This window comes from Glycine soja, chromosome 1 (assembly GCF_004193775.1).
Source record: "Glycine soja cultivar W05 chromosome 1, ASM419377v2, whole genome shotgun sequence".
Taxonomy (NCBI): domain Eukaryota; kingdom Viridiplantae; phylum Streptophyta; class Magnoliopsida; order Fabales; family Fabaceae; genus Glycine; species Glycine soja.
Window position 1 is genome coordinate 49,286,582 of NC_041002.1, and position 20,290 is coordinate 49,306,871.

A 20,290-nucleotide genomic window follows, 5' to 3' on the forward strand; every position below is an offset into this window, starting at 1 on the left:
TGTCGTTTCGATATCCCATCATGAGCTCCACGACCATACTTGCATCAAAGACAAAGAAAGAGAAAAAGAAGAAAGAGAATGGAAAGAGGAGGAGGAGGAGTTAAAAAGAGCAAAGAAAATAAAGAGGGTAAGTCGTAGACCTGGTCAAATGATGCCAAATAAAAATAATAATTTTTTTTTCACGTAAGCACATGCACCACATACGCATGCCAACATATTTGATTAACGGTCATGTAAACAGTTAATGGATTTCGACTAACAACAGAGAACTCGAACAAAACTTTTAAAATATTAGAAATCCGATTCAAAGAAAATTTTTATTAGAGACTAGATGCCAAAATGAATATATATCATGAACCCAAAACATATTTAAACGTTTATTTAATTACTACATTTAATATCTTATGATTTTATTTTTATAATATTATAGTTATAAGAATATCCAAAAACTATTTTTTCCTGAAATTTATATAATTTTGTAAAATATAACAAGCAGCAAGTTGATATCAAATTTATAAACTAACCAATAGTAAATCACATAGGTAAGAAAAAAGTTTTTTTTTTTTTTTTATAGAAGAAGTAAGGAAAGGAGTTAGAAAGCTTGTTTTAACTTATATTTTATTTTCTTTAAATTTATAAATAAATAAATAAATTTAGATTTTGGTGTGTAGTTTATGAACACGGAACAACTTGGAAATGCTAATTACATGTTATCCTACACTTTTTTTTTTCCTTTTAGAGAAATAAAGTTACTCCGTTTCAATAAAAATAAGATCAAATTGCATTTTTGGTCCCTTAGTTGTTTCCAATTTTAATTTTAGTTTTCCTTTAAATTTATTTACGAATTTAGTTCCGTAATTCTATCAAATCTTGTAAATGTGATCTCCAAGCCCAAATTTGAACGTTAATGATCACGTGTCACGTTCTGATTGGACGGTCAACATAAAATATTAGAACTAACTCTTGAGCACACCTTTTCATGTCTAATCAGAACGTGACACGTGTCAATCAACCCTTCTTTGTGAAAATCAATATTCAAATCTAAACTTGAGGACCACATTTACAGGATTTGACAGAATTGAAAACTAAATTCGTGAATAAATTTTAAAAAAAACTAAAATTAAAATTAGTAAAGGCTAAGGAGTTAAAAATACAATTTTACCTTAAAAATAAAAAACAACAAAACCAAAAGTTGAGGAAACAACGTTAAATTCTACATAAATACTTCATCTTGATTCTAGTTTATTTATTTACATGTACATAGTTATATAGATAAATATATGTAGATTTGATTTTTTTTAAATGTGTGATAAACTAATTTGTTTAAATCTTAAATAACTAAATTGATCCTACTATACCGGGAAAATATATATTTTATATTTAGTAGTATTAATATTACATTAATAGTATCAATTGTTACATTAATACTACTTCTTATCCAGTTTAGATTATCTAGTTGTAAAACACGTAATTAAATACATTAATACTACCTTTGAAAAAAAAAATTGTGAGCGAAAAAGTAGGGATAAGTGTTGTTGTAATGTAATGCAATGGTATTACAGGCGTCATTTTGGTGTGCTGTGTGAGCTGTGACGGGTTGCGAATGCGTCGGTCGCACGTACGGCGTGTCGATGTTCTCACGTGCGGAACAGCCTTGCTTTGCTCCCATTGGTTCCCCCTTTAATTCCCCAACATAGCAAACATTAGCATTAGCATTAGCATCCATTTATTCACACTCACTCACACGCACACTCTCCACTCGCTCTTTGGAATCACAGAAAGATATCTCAGACACACACAACGCAGTGAGAAAGAAAGATAGGGAGAGAGAGAGAGAGGGTTTTTATTTTAACGTTTTTTGTTGCTATTCCTTTACAGCTCAACCTGCATTTCTCTCTCACACACTCGCATCTCAGATCGAATTCGAGGTCACTGACTGAGTGCGTAGTTTGCAATTTTCTCTCTCTTTCTCAGCTTCCTCGATTTTCGCCAGCGCTGTTCCTGCAATTGAGGCGCCGGATTATTTTACTTCGATTTGATGTTTGCGCATTCAATGCTTTTGATTTCAAATATGCTCAATTCAATTCTTCTTTAGTCTACTCTAGCTGTTTGCCTAGTTAGCTTCGGTGCTACTTTTTATTCTCTTGCTATCTAGATAGAATCGTGCTTGTGTTGCTGAGCTGAAATTTTTCGAACTCGAGTTGAAGCATTTGCTTCTATTGTTGTATATTAATTATTATTGATTTTGTTCGTATGCATCGTTTTTTTAAAATTTAAATATAGAAAACTAATTTTGTGTTTTTATTTACTCGCCTCGGTGAGGTTTATGTTACATGTGTACCGGTTTTTATGAGTGTTATGTGAATAACTGCCGAAATAGAATTTATTTTTTGTCTGCTGTAATTAATTTCCGTTATTGAGTTTGTAATAAATGATATAATGATGATTCTTGTCTGTTGTTGTAATCTCAGCATAGTTTTTTTTTTTTTTTTTTGTTGCAGTTCTGCGCTGTTGATGTTTCATATCAACTAGATAGCTACATGGTGGAGAGAGACATTTTTCTCATATGACTTCTATTAACCATATTATTATTGAGCAGTGCTGCTATGGGCATTTGTCTTTTGAAATGGCAATGGCCGTGGCTTCTTTATGTTCTGCTGATACATGTTGTAATCAATAAAAGCGAAGCAATCACCCCCGATGGTATGATCATATATATATATATATATATATATATATATATATATATATTTCTTACACTTATATTTAACTTATTACTTTAGAGGCTATGGTTGATTAGGATATAATCTTGCTTCTAATATGATCAGATTTCGCATTTATGTTACGTATATCAGAATTTGGACATAATCATACGTATACTTGTGATATTCCCCGGTCTGACTGAAACTATTGCTATTTTTCATTATGCTTCCATAATAATTTCTTTGAACTAAATTTTACTTAATCTACTGTAGAACTTCACCATCTTCTTATGCATTCGTTCTTTCATGGGACTTGATTGAAATTAACATTTAACTAGTTTCTTTAGGTAGATTCCTTTTAATGTGCACAATCATTTTGATAGCATATTATATTCTCTCACATTTGTAGGTGAGGTGCTGCTCAGCTTTAGGACATCAGTTGTTAGTTCTGATGGTATCCTATTACAGTGGAGGCCAGAGGATCCTGACCCATGTAAATGGAAAGGAGTGAAATGTGATCTGAAAACCAAAAGAGTAACACATCTGTGAGTTTTTATAATGATCATAAGTCATTTCTTGTCTCACACTTACTATAAGTCATTTTTCTAGAGATGAAAGTGTTTGATTGACTGGTGTAATTTGTCACATCTATTATTAAAGGGCAAATAGATTGTATGATGTTGGTTGTGTTTATAAATATGGCAAACCTGGCTTATACTTCTTAATTCAATTTTTTTTACCTCATCTAGAACATATATAATCTGATTTAGACTATAGATTTTGTGAATAAATTTATTGTCTTAGTCTTACATCTAGTGCTGATTGTAAATTTCTCATAAACCATTAGGCCATTTTCAGTTTCTTATTGCTTTAGTCTATATGATGTTGTTATAGCTCAATGCCAGACTTAAATTCTTCCACCCTAGTGTGTTCATCTCCCCTTTCTTTTATGGGTTTTGTATTGGAGTAGGGCTTTCATTACAGCAGGAAAGGATCACTGTTTTTAGGTGTAAATTTCCTTGAAAGATTGCATCTGTATAATACTTTGGTTGTGGAACTTATTAATTTTAATGACAGGAGACTTGCTGACAGTTTTGTCTGGAATTTTTTTATCTAACATTGCTTTCATTGGTGATGTTGTAGGAGTCTATCTCACCATAAGTTAAGTGGGTCTATATCACCTGACCTTGGGAAGCTAGAGAATCTGAGGGTTCTGTATGTATTTTTAAAATTTTGATTGCATATATCTTTTATTTTAAGTTATTTGATACTTTTATGTAATTGCTTATTTCATGATAATGTATCTGTTGTAGTGCTCTTCATAACAACAACTTCTATGGGTCAATTCCACCAGAGTTGGGAAATTGCACTGAATTGGAGGGAATGTATGTATTAACTTTGGTTCATTTGCCTAGTTCTGTTCCATTTTTTTGTTTTTTTATTTACCTCAGAAAATTATCTTCTTTCATCTTAGTTGTTGATGATATTAAGATAACTCAAATTTGCATCATCTCACTTTTGTTAAGTGTTTAATTTAATGTACATACTTATTCTGATTGCTTGTTACATATATGTGTATGTGTGTGTGTGTGCAATCTATATTGCATTTTCTACAAGAATTCTTATATTCTTCATATTAACTTATAGTATGACATTTTTGCAGTTTGTGTCTCACATAACTTCCTTTTCAGAAACAAATTTCTCTAATATGTTATATAACTACTAGATCTTGTTCTTTATTTTGAGGTTTAAGTTCGATAAATCCAATTGTTCTATGTTGCTACTTGGTAATAACTGCTAATTTTGGTTCTACAGATTTTTACAGGGTAATTACCTTAGTGGAGCGATTCCAAGTGAAATAGGAAACCTTTCACAGCTTCAAAATTTGTGAGTTTGTCTTTTAGTTTATGCTTCTCTTTGTTGTTTGTAATTTGTATATAATTATTTGGGTGTGGATGTGGATTAAACACTATGAGTATTGTAGTGCACATTCATTCTGTTTTCATTTGAAGAATAAATAGCCTAAGAGTGGGCACTGAAAGAAAAAAGGGAAAGAAAAAGTAATATTTGAGATGATTATCTGGCATTTATGAGTGAGTGGTGGGTTTATTCATGCATGCAATGTGTAAGCTAATTTGGAGATGGGAGTAGTGTGCAGTAGTTTAGTTGTTTGGTGAACTTTCTAGTTCTTCCTTTTTTAATGAAATTCAAATTTGATAGTTTTGGCATTACAGTCTTGCAAAGATCATATTCATCAACATATCTCCCCATTTTACAGGGATATATCAAGCAATTCCCTCAGTGGGAATATTCCTGCATCACTTGGGAAGTTGTATAATCTCAAAAATTTGTATGTAGGCTTTTCTTTTCTGCCACAATACTTCATTTTTTAGTATTTTGTTATTTTATTTTAAACAAGAATGAATCTTTTACTATTGTGGTCTTGTCTCTGAAGCAATGTATCAACCAATTTTCTGGTCGGACCTATACCTTCTGATGGTGTCCTTGCCAACTTTACTGGAAGCTCGTAAGTATGACCTTTTCTGTTTATAGATGTTCTGTAAGTTAAGTGCCGATGCTTTCCTTTTATTAAAGTTGAATTTTAATTAATATATTTATATTAATCTATTTCCACCCCACAATATTAAATATTTGAGTATTCAAAATCTTATGACTTTTGGTATTTGTATTATTTAAATTCAAATTTCCTTTTATCTTTTTTTTTTCTTCCTGGTTAGCTTGCTAGTTACTCATTTAAATTGTGAAAAAATGCTCATTGTATGAACTGTGAACTTCTTCCTTGTATTTTAATATTTTCTTCTGAAGAATGTAGAGTTTGATGTTCCAGAAAAGATTAGCATAATTAAGATTAACTTGGAGAGTGAATAAATAAATAGTAATATAAATTAATTTGACTAAATTGAGTAGAAATTGTTTAGGTGAGCATAGTTTAGGATATTACAAATTTGAATTGTTATTGGGGAGTGTGAATAGGTAATTGAGAATGTCAATAGCATCATGTGAGTCCTGATCGACAATATTTGGTATATGTTTTAAGTAAGAGACAATACACATGAAAGGAATTTCATACCTAGTAATTATTTTGGATCTACTATTTAGATTACTGAATAATTTACTTGAAAGAAAAAGAAAATTAAGATGAAGGAATCATGTGGTTGAGATTAGATCATGAACAGTTAATAGTCTAATTTCAGGTCAAATCTAGTGTGCACTTTTATTTGTATTCTTATATGTACTAGTGTGCTGTGTATTAAAAGCATGTTCCTGCTCCCTTATCGGATGACTTATTCATTGTATAATTTGTATGCCATTGCCTTTAAATATTTGAACATGAATGCTTTATTTTTTGCTCACTTGCTACTGAAATGCATATTAAATTTCTGTATTTAGGCTTTGCTTGCTTGTAAATATTTAAAACTAAAGGCATGTGTACTCTTTGTATACATTGTGCTTTTCTTTTCCTTTGGCCTCTCTCAAACAAAAGCTCAAGGTTTGACTTAAATCTATTAAATAATGTATTTATGAGGTATCAAGCTATTTGCATATTCTACACTGCACTATGGTATTAACCCGTATTTTGACATTGTAATCATTAACTGTTACTTATTACCCATGCGCACAGATGTCTGTAGGCATAAATTAAGTATTATATATGACTATGCATTAACTTTTTCTAGCTTTATGATTATTTTATTATGTTATGCTGGTTGTTATTTTTATAGATATATTAGGTCTTGATATTACCATTGTCAATAATTATGTTTTAAATGTTTATATCTTTATCTTTTGTGATTAATGATATTACACTATCCTAATGTAATAGTCAATCTCTACGGAACTAAATCTATTTTTCAATTATTGAGACAAATGTGCCTTGTTGCAGCTTTGTTGGGAATCGTGGTTTGTGTGGAGTGAAAATAAATTCAACATGTAGAGATGATGGTTTGCCGGATACCAATGGTCAATCTACTAACTCAGGTAAAAATGTGCACTTTTGAATCTCATGTTTAACCCTTCATTTGATCTCATGACAACTTTCTTTGTTTTAATGATGCATGGTTTTTTTAATATATATATTTTTTTAAGTAGAAACACAAGTAATGGAACTATTGCTTTTGTAATTTTTACCCAAGTTTCTTTTTCCTTTCTTGAATATTTCTTAATAATGCATGCGGACAATTTCATAGTATGTCTCACTTTTGATATGTTGGCACAAGCCTTAAATGGACTTAACTACTCAATTTTGTGTTCACGACAATGGTTTTGGCTGTGTTGTATATAGTATTGTCAATTTAATCACATTGTCATAAATACCATTTTGATTTTTATTGTTTTTCTTTATAGACCAAAATCAAATAGGAAAGAAGAAATATTCTGGCCGGCTGCTCATCAGTGCATCAGCAACTGTGGGAGCTCTACTTTTGGTGGCACTTATGTGCTTCTGGGGTTGTTTTCTTTATAAAAAGTTTGGCAAAAACGACAGAATAAGTCTGGCAATGGATGTTGGTGCAGGTTTTCTCCTTATCTCTCTGCAGCTTTCATATAGACCTATTTGAGTAATCTTTTTTCTACTTTACATTGAAAAATCCTTAAAACTTGGAATGCCCAAAATGTCTTGTAGGTGCATCAATTGTGATGTTTCATGGAGACTTACCATATTCTTCAAAAGACATCATCAAGAAACTAGAGACTTTGAATGAGGAACACATAATAGGGATAGGGGGGTTTGGAACTGTTTACAAGCTAGCAATGGATGATGGGAATGTGTTTGCTTTGAAAAGGATTGTAAAGTTGAATGAGGGGTTTGATCGTTTTTTTGAGAGGGAGCTTGAAATTCTTGGTAGCATCAAACACCGTTATCTAGTGAACTTACGAGGATATTGCAATTCACCCACGTCAAAGTTGTTAATATATGATTACCTACCAGGTGGTAGTCTTGACGAAGCACTTCATGGTAAGATCCCTATTTGAATACTTTCTATATTTTGATCATCATATCTATGCGTGAAACAGCTGTATTTTTGGGTATAAGTGTGGGCATTTTAGAGGGGGGGGGGGGGGGGGGGGGGGCATGTGGTAATTAAAGAGTAGATGCTTCATGTGGTAATTATCATTTGGTGCTCCTTATAAACCAGCCAAACTCTTTGAGAACCCTTAGTTTACTCTCAAAATAGGTCACAACATAAATATCTAGGGTAATTTGTTATGAACATTCATTATTAAACAAGTATAGCAATCTTTTCTTCATCATAGCAGCTCATGTGAATTTTTGATATGAAATGCCTACTCAACTGAGAATTATTTTCGATAGAACATTTTGCTGCATAATGATTAGGTTATTATAACTTATATTTGCTTGGGATATCATGGTATTATGCTTCAGATATTTGGTTGTTAAATAACACCTTTTTATCAATGCTGCACTAGTTGATACAAATTCAATTAACATGGAAGGTAGTATAGCAACTAACAAGCATTGTGGCTCTGCCTAGATGACAGTCCTAAGAGCTCAATATCATATTGTATGATAGATGAAGCAGACATCAATAATCTGAAAATATTATTTCTGAATGGTATGCTCTGAACAATAGTATTTGCACCTTATAGGTAAATGCACTTTATAACTAGTTTCCTGGAAAGGGGTTAAAATTACAAGGAGCAAGATTTGTCCTAAAAAAGAAGTTTCATTATTTTAATTTATTTTTTATTGTTACTTCTTAAATCCTGTTCTATCTGGCTTTCTTTGGTTGCCAATACGATGCATTATTCTTTTTAGTTTGTTCAATTGGGTATATTTCTAAAGCTTTGTTCATTGGCAGAAATTTCATACAGATTCTAATATGTTTAAAGTGGATGTTACATAGCAACCTCATTTGTAATCTTATCAGAAGATGTATTTTCCTTTTAAAATTTACATCTTCAATGTATCGTGTCTTTGCTTAAATCAATTTGGGGGGATAATGATGTTTGTGATGCATTGAACAGAAAGAGCTGAGCAACTAGACTGGGATTCACGCTTGAATATAATCATGGGAGCTGCAAAAGGGCTTGCCTACTTGCACCATGATTGTTCCCCCAGGATCATACACCGAGACATAAAATCTAGCAACATTTTACTTGACGGAAACTTGGATGCTCGGGTCTCTGATTTTGGACTTGCCAAACTTCTGGAGGATGAAGAATCTCACATCACCACTATTGTTGCTGGAACGTTTGGTTATCTAGCTCCAGGTAGGCAATGTAGAATGAATATGATATTTGCCAGATAGATAGTTGACCGGGGCATGATTTGTGGTATTTAGCATTTAAACTATTAATGAAGTTCTTCGTTGTTGAAGGACTTGGCCTTGATTAACCTTGAACTAGAAAAAGCGTTCAGTTCCTCATGAGAGCACAAGAACAACTTAGAAGAGAGAGGAGAAGAACCCAGCCATTGCAAGAGAGGCAAAAGTCTCCCTTAAGGGTCTTTAAACCCTTTTTATAAGTAGGGTTTCTAAACCAGTCCTAAGATATAATAAAAACAAAAAGATCATAAAGGAGGCCCAAAATACTAAAATATATGAGTTCCTAAGTGATGTCCAAAAAATAATAAAAACATAAAAACTAAAATATCTTAATTAATCCTTACATTCCACAAGTGTCGTGCACTCCTCCAGGAGATGTGATCTATAGCTTCTTGTTTCCATACTCCATTCAATCCCAATTACTTTCATCTTATCCAAAGGTTGAAAGGCCATCCTACATAGAAAATAAACAAAAGAGCAGTAACATGAACTAAGAAGATAAAACTATGCAAAATTACTAAGGATATATGCCCAAATGCACTAAGAATTTGTAGAAAAGAAATCAGAAATTATAATTAAATTGAGATGCATTAGGGAGGGTGAGCGAACCAATGTAGCCAAACTAACCAATGAAACATGAGGAAAATGACTGAATATGATTACAACCTTTACTTTATTGTTTTTTGTTTACGCAAAGTAAAGTAGCTGCTAATGATCAATAGACGTGTTGAGCTTTTCACAATTTTGCAACATTAAAAATGTGGGTTATGTTTGGGGTGTGCTAAAATTTGGCTATCTTTAAACTTAGTTTTGCATTTTAACTCCATGGTTGTCTGAGCAAGCTTCTGTTACTTCATGACAGAGTATATGCAAAGTGGCAGAGCAACTGAGAAGTCTGATGTGTATAGCTTTGGTGTGTTGACACTTGAAGTGCTGAGTGGAAAGCGGCCAACAGACGCAGCATTCATTGAAAAGGGTCTCAATATTGTTGGTTGGGTATGTCATTCACACAAATATTGGATTTTAGTATAAGTTATGATCTCGTTCTAGTTTTTTGTTTTTTAAATAACTAAATATTTTATATTTTAATATAAACACACATTGAGTATCTTTTGTTAACTGAGACTATACGACCTTATGTTTTACAACGGGCTTCCTTATGGCTGTCACTAATCAGCAGAGTGGGTTGAGTGAGTGTTACATGGTAAAATAATTGTAATTTATTATCATCTTCTTGGGTTTGGTTCTTTTAAAAATCATCCCACACTTCGAGGGTAAAGTTTGGCGTAAAATCAATAATTGTGATTTTAACAATTTCATAATTTGTTTAACATATGCATATATTTTACCTCTATAAATGGATAATTTTCTAATCAATGGTGATCACTCTGCACTAACCCTCTAAAGTGCACCATGCACTTAGAGGAGCCAAATTCCATCTTGTTTTAGTACATACATAAGCTGTGTAGTTGTTATGTGATTACTAAGCAAGCCAATCATGTCTTAGTTGCTATTCTAATGGGTAATGGATCACCATTCTAATGCCACATATTTGTCATTGTTGCAGTTGAATTTTCTAATTACAGAAAATAGGCCGAGGGAAATTGTTGACCCTCTATGTGAAGGGGTGCAAATGGAGAGCCTTGATGCCTTGCTCTCTGTGGCTATTCAGTGCGTTTCCTCAAGTCCAGAGGATCGACCCACCATGCACCGAGTGGTGCAATTGCTTGAATCCGAGGTCGTAACTCCATGCCCTAGTGACTTCTATGACTCCAACTCCGATTAGAAAGCTTGCAAAGGCAAACTAAAAGTATGTTGTTGTGTTTGCACCCATGTCACTGCAAATTCCTTGCAAGTCAGAAGCGATTATAGAGGGTCAGAATCTGCAGTGTTAATTTTCATCTCAGTTGCATTCATTCTTAACTGGAATTATAATGAAAGAGGTTCTTCACTACACTACATGGTAGTAGTTGTTGTGGTTCTCCGTCACATGTCATCATTGGACATGTTCATACATTTCTTCGTCTTTGTGAATGGAGTTGTATGTGTTACTCGATCAATCGCTGGTTCCAGTCTTCCTCGTGTTTTTTTTTCCCTCTATTTTTTCTCTCTTTCTCTTTGCTAGCATTGTAATCTTTGTTACATTTCTTCACTCCAATTTAAGTGTATATGAATGTGTACAAGTTCAGATGGCCCACTCTTGCGAGTGATTCTTGTTATTTATTTTTGTAATATATGTCCCATAAAAGAATTCATCTAATGAGTGTGGTTCTCATTTCTCAGGTTGTCTTTCAGTTTTACTTTTTAGATCCATTTGTGTTTGTGTTTTGCAATGTCTTCTCGTTTACACTTACTGCATTGAGTTAACACAAATAATCTTATAAAAAATTCTGATAAGATAAAGATAAAGTTAAACTTGTCCCAAACATAACATCCTTTATATTTTAATTTATAACACAAGTCCCTCTTTTTTTTTAATTTTAAATTCTTATAGACTATACTTCTAATTTTATAAATATATTTAAAATGAATGTGTTTTATTACAATAAATAATTGAAGTCGCTAAATACTTGAACAAAAAAAAACTTAAAATAACTTAATAACATTAGAAATAATATATAATTGTATCTTTGAAATGGCGAGAATTGGTATAAATTATCGTAATGAAAACTTAATAAAAAAAGTCAATCACATATATAACTATTAACTAATAAGATGATTCAAAGTTGATTTAATAAAGTTAATTTACTATTTTTTAGAATCAATTGATAAAGCGAATAAGTATAAATTTCTTGAAATATGAATCTTAACATAAAATTTAAACTATTATGAAATGACAATATTAATTTATTTCCATAAACGTCGTTTAATTTTTTAGATTTTCAATTGGATCTTTTATCCTAATCCAGGTATCAAGATTTTATTTATTTATTTTAAGTTAATCCTAATAAATTAGTTTTATTTCAAAGATACAAAAACTATAATTTATTTTAGTATTTATTCTCATATATTACTTTGTTTTTTTTTATCATTTAACTATTAAATAATGTCAAAATTTTATTCTAGTGAAGGAGATTTAGTTCTGATATATTTAATAAAAATATAAAAAAATAAAGTGAGGGAATGTAATGTGCCATTATATGTGTTTTTTTTTTGCATATAAAAGTAATAGTTTTTTTTGCTGTATATAAAATAAAAGTTAATAGTTTGATTAAGTGTAATATATTTATAATATAAGAGAATTTTTATGTAAAATTTTAAAATAAAAACATTTTAAAATAAAAGTATAAAATAAAAGGAAAATTTTTTGAGAAAAAAATAGAAGGAAAATTAGGATAATCTAATATGTAATTTATAATAATATTCTTGATTACACCACTGTAGACAGAAATTGTGATTCTAGGTCAGGTGCCATCGCGGGACAAGTTCACACGTTCCCTAGTCTTTGTTAATGGACAAGTTCATACGCAATATTTTTTTTCTAAACTATCCTATCATTTGTAATGTTTGTCACATTTAGTTGGTCCAATTTTTAAGTGTATAAGCTTAGGGGCCCCACTTTTGCAAGTGATTCTTGTTATTTAGAGTATTTTTGTACATGTTTTCATGAAAAATAATTAATTCAGCTAATTGCGGTCTTTCCTTCTTATCAAGTATTAAAAATGATGACTAGTTTGATGGATTAGTAAACATATCCCACATATTTAATTCTTTATTGTGCTTTCCTTTTTTCAATCGAAAAATCCTTCTAACTAAACAAAATCTGTAATCTGACTCATGTCCAGCCGGTCAGAGTGAGACTTGATCATTCACTAAGTATTGTGGTTTTTCTGTTCTTCAATTATGTACCATTATTTTATGCTGATTTTGAAGCTTTGTGAGGACTAAAAACGTACAAAAATTAGTGCCAGCTGCAAACAAATATTAGCCAACAGCTACATTGAAAAACTGCTATTGGTTGCTTGGTATTAGCATGAAATGCTATTGGCATATTTCAATGAAAGACAAGAAAAAAGGTGTAACTGTGTAAGAGCTTGTTAGCTTATGAAAAATAAAAAATAAGTTATTAAAATAAATTCGTGTATCAAATAAATTTATTTTAGTTAAAGTAATTTATAAGTGAATTAAAGAAGTTTATAAACTTTTTAAAAGCCTTTTAAAACACACTATAATGAATACAACAATAATTAATAGTAACAACAATTATGAAGGTGAAAACAATGTAAATGACAATCATCAGTGGTGGCATGTTTAGCAATTTCGATCGTTTCCTTGGTCTTTCTTCTTTAACACAAATAAATAAATAAAATAATAATAATAATTATTATTATTTTCATTGTCATAAGTCTACTACTATCAAGAAGATATAAAATTCACTTAATAGTTATAAATAAAATGTTTATTGGAGAAGAAAGGAAAAAAATATTGGTTCCTCATTTGTCACCAAAATGAGCTTGAATTAAGGAATAAAAAGTCACTTCAATTACTGAAATTTAAGATTTGATATCAAAAATTAAAAATTAAAAATTAAAAATCCTAAAAATTTAAACTAAAATCATGAAGTTGAAAATTCATTTTAATTTTAAAAATTTTCAAAAACTTAAAACCCATAATCATATCAAAAATAAAAAATGGTTAACATTTATAAATAAAAAATGTTCCTTATAAATATTATTTGTATATGACATTGGAAAGATAAATATCGTTGCATTTAAAATCAGTACTCTTTATTATTCTATAAAATGTCTCAAAATATATTCTACACAAAACAGAAATTCTATACATCAAGATATTTGTATAAAATAAAGATTTAGTTTTCTAACTTACTTTGGTTAAAATGAAAAAAAATCAAATTCTTTAAATTAATCTTGAATTCTTTTATACTCAGGTTAACACACTAAAACACACTAAGATTAAAATAACTTTCTGTAAAATGATTTTACATCATTACTTAATCTTAATTAAAATTTAATATTTATGATAAATTTATTAACTTAAATGAACAATCTTAAAAATTATATTAATAATAATTTATAATTAAATAACAATGTATTATCATTAAACTCTAACTTTAATGCTTAATTATATTTTAAAAATAGTTAATATTGTTTTTATTACTAATGTTAATAATTTTAATTCTTATTTTTTTGAAATATGCTAAAGGCTAAGAAATAAAAAAAATTATGTAATAGATTTTTATTTTTTATTTTTAATGTATTTTTTCCAAGAAAAAAAATAGTTTTACTCCATTTAACCCATGCCATGAAAAAGTCATTTATATAATTCGTAGAATGCTTAATATTTATAGTTCGTTCAATTAGAGAAAGTTGTTTTTTTTTTTACAAAAATCACATCTTATTTTTATTTTATGCTTCATTTCTACAATTAAAAATAAAAAAGAAATATTTTCAGTTCTTATTATAATTACACTTTATGTCCCTAAGTCAAGCGCGTGTCTCTGTGCGGTGCTGTTAAAGTCCAAAAAAGACGCTTTTTTCCCCCAAGATTCTCTCTCTCCTCTTTCTCTTACAACATGATTCAGTTTTCACTTTCATTCTCATAACTCATTCAATTATTATCATAATTTATGTGTTCTGTTTCTGTTCTCTTCTAAGTTACTATTTGGAAACCTCTCTCTCTCTAGAAAGACCCAGCAAGCCAGGTTGGTAAAGGTAATAATCAATCAATCAATCCTCTTCTTTCCATCCCTGCCTTGCTTTTCTGCCTCAACAAATTGAAAACCAAACGCAAAGACTATGTTTTTCTTATCATTTTCTATTTGAACTGCAAAAAAAGTAACTGTTTTTATTGTAAACAATAAAAGGGGTGAAGAATGGATGCTATAAGGAAGCAAGCAAGCAAATTGAGGGAGCAAGTTGCCAGGCAACAGCAGGTCTTCATTCATATTCTTCTTCTTAGATGAAAAATGGGAAACTTTTTGTGGGGTGTTTCTCAATTCAGTGCTGCTACTATTTATTTACTTACTATTTAGGTTATAACTGCTTCTGTAGCATGTGATCATATATCAATTTACCTTGAATTTTTTTTTAAAAGTGGGGTTTTAAAGAAAAGGGTCAGTTTTTTACTTTTGGTTTGATTTGAACTGATGGGGTGGGATCCTTATGTAAAAAGTGTTGATTCTGTGTGTTTCTAGTGGTTTTGTTTGTTTGACTTTGGTCTTCTATCATAATGGTGCTTTTTTTTTTTTGCAGGCTATACTTAGACAGTTGGGCCAAATTAGCAATGAACCGCTCATGACTGATGAATCTGAAATTGAATGTCTCCAGCAACTTCAAAAGTTATACACTTCTACAAAGACAGCCAAGGTTCTTATATATATATATATATATATATATATTTTCAAACCATGTATCTTATTTAATTGGTTCAGGAAGCTTTGCTTGGTTATGTTTATAACCAATGTGTTGCTCAATGCTCACAGCATTTTCAGCGGCATATTGTTCGTGCTATTGAAGGATTCATTTCTGTTAGCTCCAAGCAGATGGAGATAGGTGAATTTGGCTTTTGGCTTTTTGCACCTTTGCTGCTTTGGTTTATGCCTTGAGATTGATAATTGATATTTTGTTTTCTATAATTCAGTGAGGAGGATGGCAAGGGACTGCTGTAAGTATGGGACTGAGAATCTAGGTAGTAGTTACCCCCTTGCAAGGGCTTCTCTTCAATTTGGTAACACATACGATACAATGGAAAATGAGAGGGAAACTTTGCTCGGGATCTTGGGTGATCAGGTAATCTTTTGGTGAATTTCTTTTGTACTCTCAAGCATAGTTCGTAAGAGTTCATTTTGTGAAATTATAGTGTAGCATATGATATATTTAATGTGAAAATTAATGTTTTTTTAGTGTAACATTATACCTACCTTATTTATTGGTGGTAGCCTTGCTGCAATGATTTTTGACCAACACCAACACATGCACATGGTTTCTGGAATTCAACTTGACCAAAAGCAAATCAATAGAAACATTCACGTGCTTCTCCATATTTATATTAGGACATTACTTCTTTTTTGCTTGATAGGGAATAAGAAGCCCTAGTTCTTCCAAACTATTCACTGAGACAAGGAAACTGTTTACTTGCTAGTGCTACTTAAGGGAAACCTGGTTTTTTGGAATTATTACTAAATGACCATTTATTATGTAAGACAACTTTTTTGTCTTTCCCTTCAGTTGTATGTTAGTTATATACCAATATTTTTAGTCTTCCATTCTATCCAAGTAAAATAAAACACATGGTATTGGTGATTTCCAAGTTCCAATCATGTCCCCCCCCAAATCCCCAATTTTTATGCTAATTCTGCTTCAGGTTTTTGTATAGATCTCTGAGCCACTGCGGGCACAGATAACAGGAGCTCCTTTGGAGGATGCACGCCACCTCACTCACCGCTATGACAAACTTCATCAAGAGGTAGAAGCCCAGGTAATAATTTTCTTCCACAATGGCATGCATATGGTGGTATGCTTTGCATGGTATTTATCATAGCTATCTTCTCATCAGGCTGCTGAAGTTTTGAGGCGCCGATCAAAGTTGAGGAATTCTTCTGTTTCTGCAGAGAGTGCTGTGAGGCTTCAAAATGCAGAAACAAGGTTGAAAGAACTTAAATCTGCCTTGGCAGCACTTGGTAGAGAAGCAACTGCTGCTATGTTGTCTGTCGAAGAACAACAGCAACAGATGACTCTCCAGAGTCTTCGTACAATGGTATTGCTAGATTCCTTGTGGAAGTAATCTCTTGCCAATATGATTACTGATTTGACTTTTATGATAGTAACTAATGTTTGCTTGACTGTGTACGGTGGTTGCAATTTTTCTTTTTCTAGTTATATTTTGTATTCCTGAGCCTAGAGAAAATCCTGCTCTCCTAAACCTTTTCTTTCTTTTTTCATTTGTTCCCCCTTTTTGGCAGGTGGATGCTGAGAGATCCTATCATCAGCATGTCCTTGTTATTCTAGAGAAACTATATACTGAGGTTAGTCACCCTCACCATAGAGCCTGATTCTTTTTTTTCAAATTGGAAGAATAATTACTAGCTTCTGGCATAATATTTTGACCATTTTTCTGGTGCTGATTAAATTAATAATCTGTACCTTAAATTTGATGTTATTGGAATTAGATAATTGAAGAGAGACAACCAAAAGAGGCTACATCATTTCCACTGCCAAAAGATGGATATAATCAACCTGCAGATGAGAATGCTAATTCAAATGGCATCGATTATAAACACAACAGTCAAACAGGCACATACTTTTTTGCAAAGGTAAGTCATGTGTGAACAGATGAATAAATCTTTCTCTTCAGCTTCGTCATTACATACAGCTATATTCTTGCAGTTTACTGTTGCTCAAGATGAAGCCTATACAGATATTTAACTTTGCTTTTGTTGCAACCGATATCTCATCTTGATCTTCTTATTACTATTTCTTGTATCAGCATATTTGAATTTATGGACTATATTATATTTATGAAATTATTTTAAGCTATAAAATATATGGCTTCTCACTCTAGATACCTCTTTTCATTATCAAATTTTCATATACTTTATGACGAAGGAACTACAGAAAACAAGATGTGTAAAATAATGAATGTTGTGAGATCATTACATTCAAGTTCATACACATAAAACATTGACAAATCTCTGCAAAAAAAGAAAATCAAGTCTTTCCATATGATATAATCCAAAATTTGTTAGAACTCGGTGCAATGCAATTTCCATTTACATTATTCTCCTAAATTGATTCATGTTCATCATCATTTGTCTTGTAGGTCATACATCCATTTGATGCTCAAGCTGAGGGGGAGTTAAGCCTATCAGTTGATGATTTTGTTGTAGTTCGTCAGGTATTTCCTTGACGACTGTTCTGCTATTTATGATCCATCATCACCTGTACTTCAGATAAACCTGATTCTTTAAAAGCTTAATTTTTTCTTGTGTAAATAACTAAAAGATGGACTTTTTGGTGTCCTTAATTATGGGTTATTGGTTGGGGTCATAGTTCATAAATCACTCGTCTTCTTGTTATGCAGAAGCAGAGGGGAAAAATAGACATGTAATTCAAATTTAATAAAATTTCACTTGTATAAATTTTTTATCCCAAGACATAATGACCAAAAATGAAATAGTCTTATGGAGTTAATTCTTTTTATTTGATTTTCATACTTTCATCTGCTCTAATACCCATTGTCTGTTACTTAAACATATGAAACAGATAATTTAAATATTGAAATCTTTTACCACAGGTGTATGGTTAATGTGCATTTTCCTATTGACTATAGATATGATTAATATGGTCCTTATAAAGCTTGGATAGTCGTCACCTTACAAATCCGTTTTGTGAGGTTGAGTTAGTCTTCAAGCTCAAATTCCAAGACCTACAAGTGCCACTATTGAATAACTATTTACAAAAATGTTGTGATATTTTTTTCAGACATTAAGTTATAATCTTTATTGCCAGTATCAGACTGATTTGAGCTGTATTTGTATTATCCTTTTGGTTGTTACATTTCCAGGTTGGCCCCAATGGATGGTCTGAAGGAGAATGCAAAGGCAATGCTGGATGGTTTCCCTCTGCTTATGTACAGAGACAGGACATGATACCAGCCAGCAAGATAACAGAATAACTTCACACGATACCAACATTGGTCTTTTGATTAGGTGAGGCAAAAATTGTATATTATAATCACGGAATAGGTGCAGCATTTGAAAAGCCATAGCATGTGCTTGCCATTATTTTTGGGTGGTTCTATCATCTGTGCAGTATGTTGTATATGTGAGAGCATAATTGCAATAGGAAATAGCAGTTTGAATATTTAGATTGATATATTATTGGCATCTGCTTAAGCCCTTAGGTCATTTTCTAAGGAACTTAGTTTTCGAGATGAAAAGCTTAGTAAGGTGGGTAAGTGTTAATTTTATGCTGTCCATATTCTATAGCATTGTTTGTAATTCTAAATGAAAGATATGGCGAGAAACATTGTATTTAAGAAATCTTCCTATGCATCAATATGGAAAAAGTAATTTGTATCTTTACTTTTCTCGTCTAGCAGAATTAAATTATGGCCTACGTTTACTGGATCTTAGGGATTTAAATGGTGTTAATAGATTATCTGAAAACTATAACAAAACTCGGATCATAGATTAACATAAATTGGATTCCACCCTTCAAACGCCAACCTTAACAACTTTCTTTTTTCTCTCTTCTTTTTTTTGCTCCATAACAACAATTCTTGTTAAACATTGAATGCAAAAGAAAAGGGAGAAGGCATATATAGTCGAAGGAAACTAACAGATATCATCGCATGCAACTATTGCGTGGTACAATCTGTTGGCATAAATGAACGACAAAAGGTACTGGCTTAAGGTACAAAGCTTTGTTGAATTGTATTAAATTTTAAAGGTATTCCTTAGATGCGAGCATAAGATCTAAAATAATGCGATGAATTGATATATTGGACTAATTGATTCAGAAAAGTTAATCACATTATCGGATTCTTTTTTAATACTTTACAATTGTCCAAGTCAGTTTCTGAAGCTGTGGCTGCAATACCTGCTCATTTATGTACCAATTGAAACAGGGAAAATTATAAACTTTCTTGTTTGTTTAAGATCAGAGTCAGCTAATAAACAGCTTCTTTTATTCCTGCTGAAACTTTATACCAAGTTCTCCCCGCTCTGTTTTTCACATGCATGTAATGTATTTATCTGCAAGGGTGTGTCAAATAAAAGAGAAAAAGAAAGTAAGTATGAACTTTCCAGCTTGTTTAAGATCATATATGACAGTTTTATTTTATATTTGCTTATTCCCAGCCAAACAGGTCCATTTGAACAGAAAGAAAAGCCTGATACATTCATTAATGGTTTCCCTTTTCAATATGTGAACTTTTAAGATAAATTCCCAAGTTAAATGATTACGCTTGTTTAGATGATTTCCTCATTAACAAGCACCTCCTAAATATAACAAGAAAAACATTTACTTGAAATCGCATGTACAAATGAGATTGAATAAAGAAAACAAAGTGAAGAGTGTTTATGAAAGGACCATTAAAGATGACAATTATTATATGTAAGGACAGTATTAGAATCGATTTACATAATTGAAAACTTATTTTTTCCACAGAAATAAATTGAAAATAAGAACAAGAATATATTTTAACAACCCAAAAAACATAATTATGCTTGCCATTAATTATATCACCTTGACTGGCTGAAATAGGATTGTTTCTTATGGAAAATATTTGTGGTTTAGATGAAAAAAAATAAAAGTCCAAAAC

At 31.3% G+C, this 20,290-nt stretch overlaps 2 protein-coding genes across 2 annotated transcripts; both read left to right on the forward strand.

Moving 5' to 3' along the window:
- The first annotated feature begins 1,602 nt into the window (after positions 1-1,602).
- Positions 1,603-11,289, forward strand: LOC114418438 (LRR receptor-like serine/threonine-protein kinase FEI 2). The gene is made up of 14 exons (XM_028383779.1): positions 1,603-1,940; positions 2,502-2,703; positions 3,112-3,247; positions 3,846-3,917; positions 4,016-4,087; positions 4,518-4,589; positions 4,981-5,052; positions 5,158-5,229; positions 6,607-6,701; positions 7,068-7,235; positions 7,345-7,677; positions 8,709-8,954; positions 9,870-10,003; positions 10,575-11,289. The coding sequence occupies exons 2-14, from the start codon at positions 2,607-2,609 to the stop codon at positions 10,791-10,793; spliced, it is 1,788 nt and encodes a 595-aa protein (XP_028239580.1). The 5' UTR covers positions 1,603-1,940; positions 2,502-2,606; the 3' UTR covers positions 10,794-11,289.
- Positions 11,290-14,516: 3,227 nt separating this feature from the next.
- LOC114418447 (SH3 domain-containing protein 1-like) lies at positions 14,517-19,049 on the forward strand. Its single transcript, XM_028383790.1, has 11 exons — positions 14,517-14,679; positions 14,832-14,900; positions 15,220-15,333; positions 15,450-15,519; positions 15,608-15,756; positions 16,343-16,444; positions 16,523-16,723; positions 16,929-16,991; positions 17,136-17,279; positions 17,786-17,860; positions 18,530-19,049. Exons 2-11 carry the CDS (start codon positions 14,841-14,843, stop codon positions 18,638-18,640), a joined length of 1,089 nt encoding a protein of 362 aa, XP_028239591.1. The 5' UTR covers positions 14,517-14,679; positions 14,832-14,840; the 3' UTR covers positions 18,641-19,049.
- The last annotated feature ends 1,241 nt before the right edge of the window (positions 19,050-20,290 follow it).

Coding starts and splice junctions, on each gene's coding strand:
- LOC114418438 (XM_028383779.1), top strand. CDS start 2,607: ATGGGCATTTGTCTTTTGAAATGGCAATGGCCGTGGCTTCTTTATGTT. Junction 2,704..3,111: donor CGAAGCAATCACCCCCGATG/GTATGATCATAT, acceptor TCACATTTGTAG/GTGAGGTGCTGCTCAGCTTT. Junction 6,702..7,067: donor TGGTCAATCTACTAACTCAG/GTAAAAATGTGC, acceptor TTTTCTTTATAG/ACCAAAATCAAATAGGAAAG.
- LOC114418447 (XM_028383790.1), top strand. CDS start 14,841: ATGGATGCTATAAGGAAGCAAGCAAGCAAATTGAGGGAGCAAGTTGCC. Junction 15,520..15,607: donor CTCCAAGCAGATGGAGATAG/GTGAATTTGGCT, acceptor TCTATAATTCAG/TGAGGAGGATGGCAAGGGAC. Junction 16,992..17,135: donor TAGAGAAACTATATACTGAG/GTTAGTCACCCT, acceptor TATTGGAATTAG/ATAATTGAAGAGAGACAACC.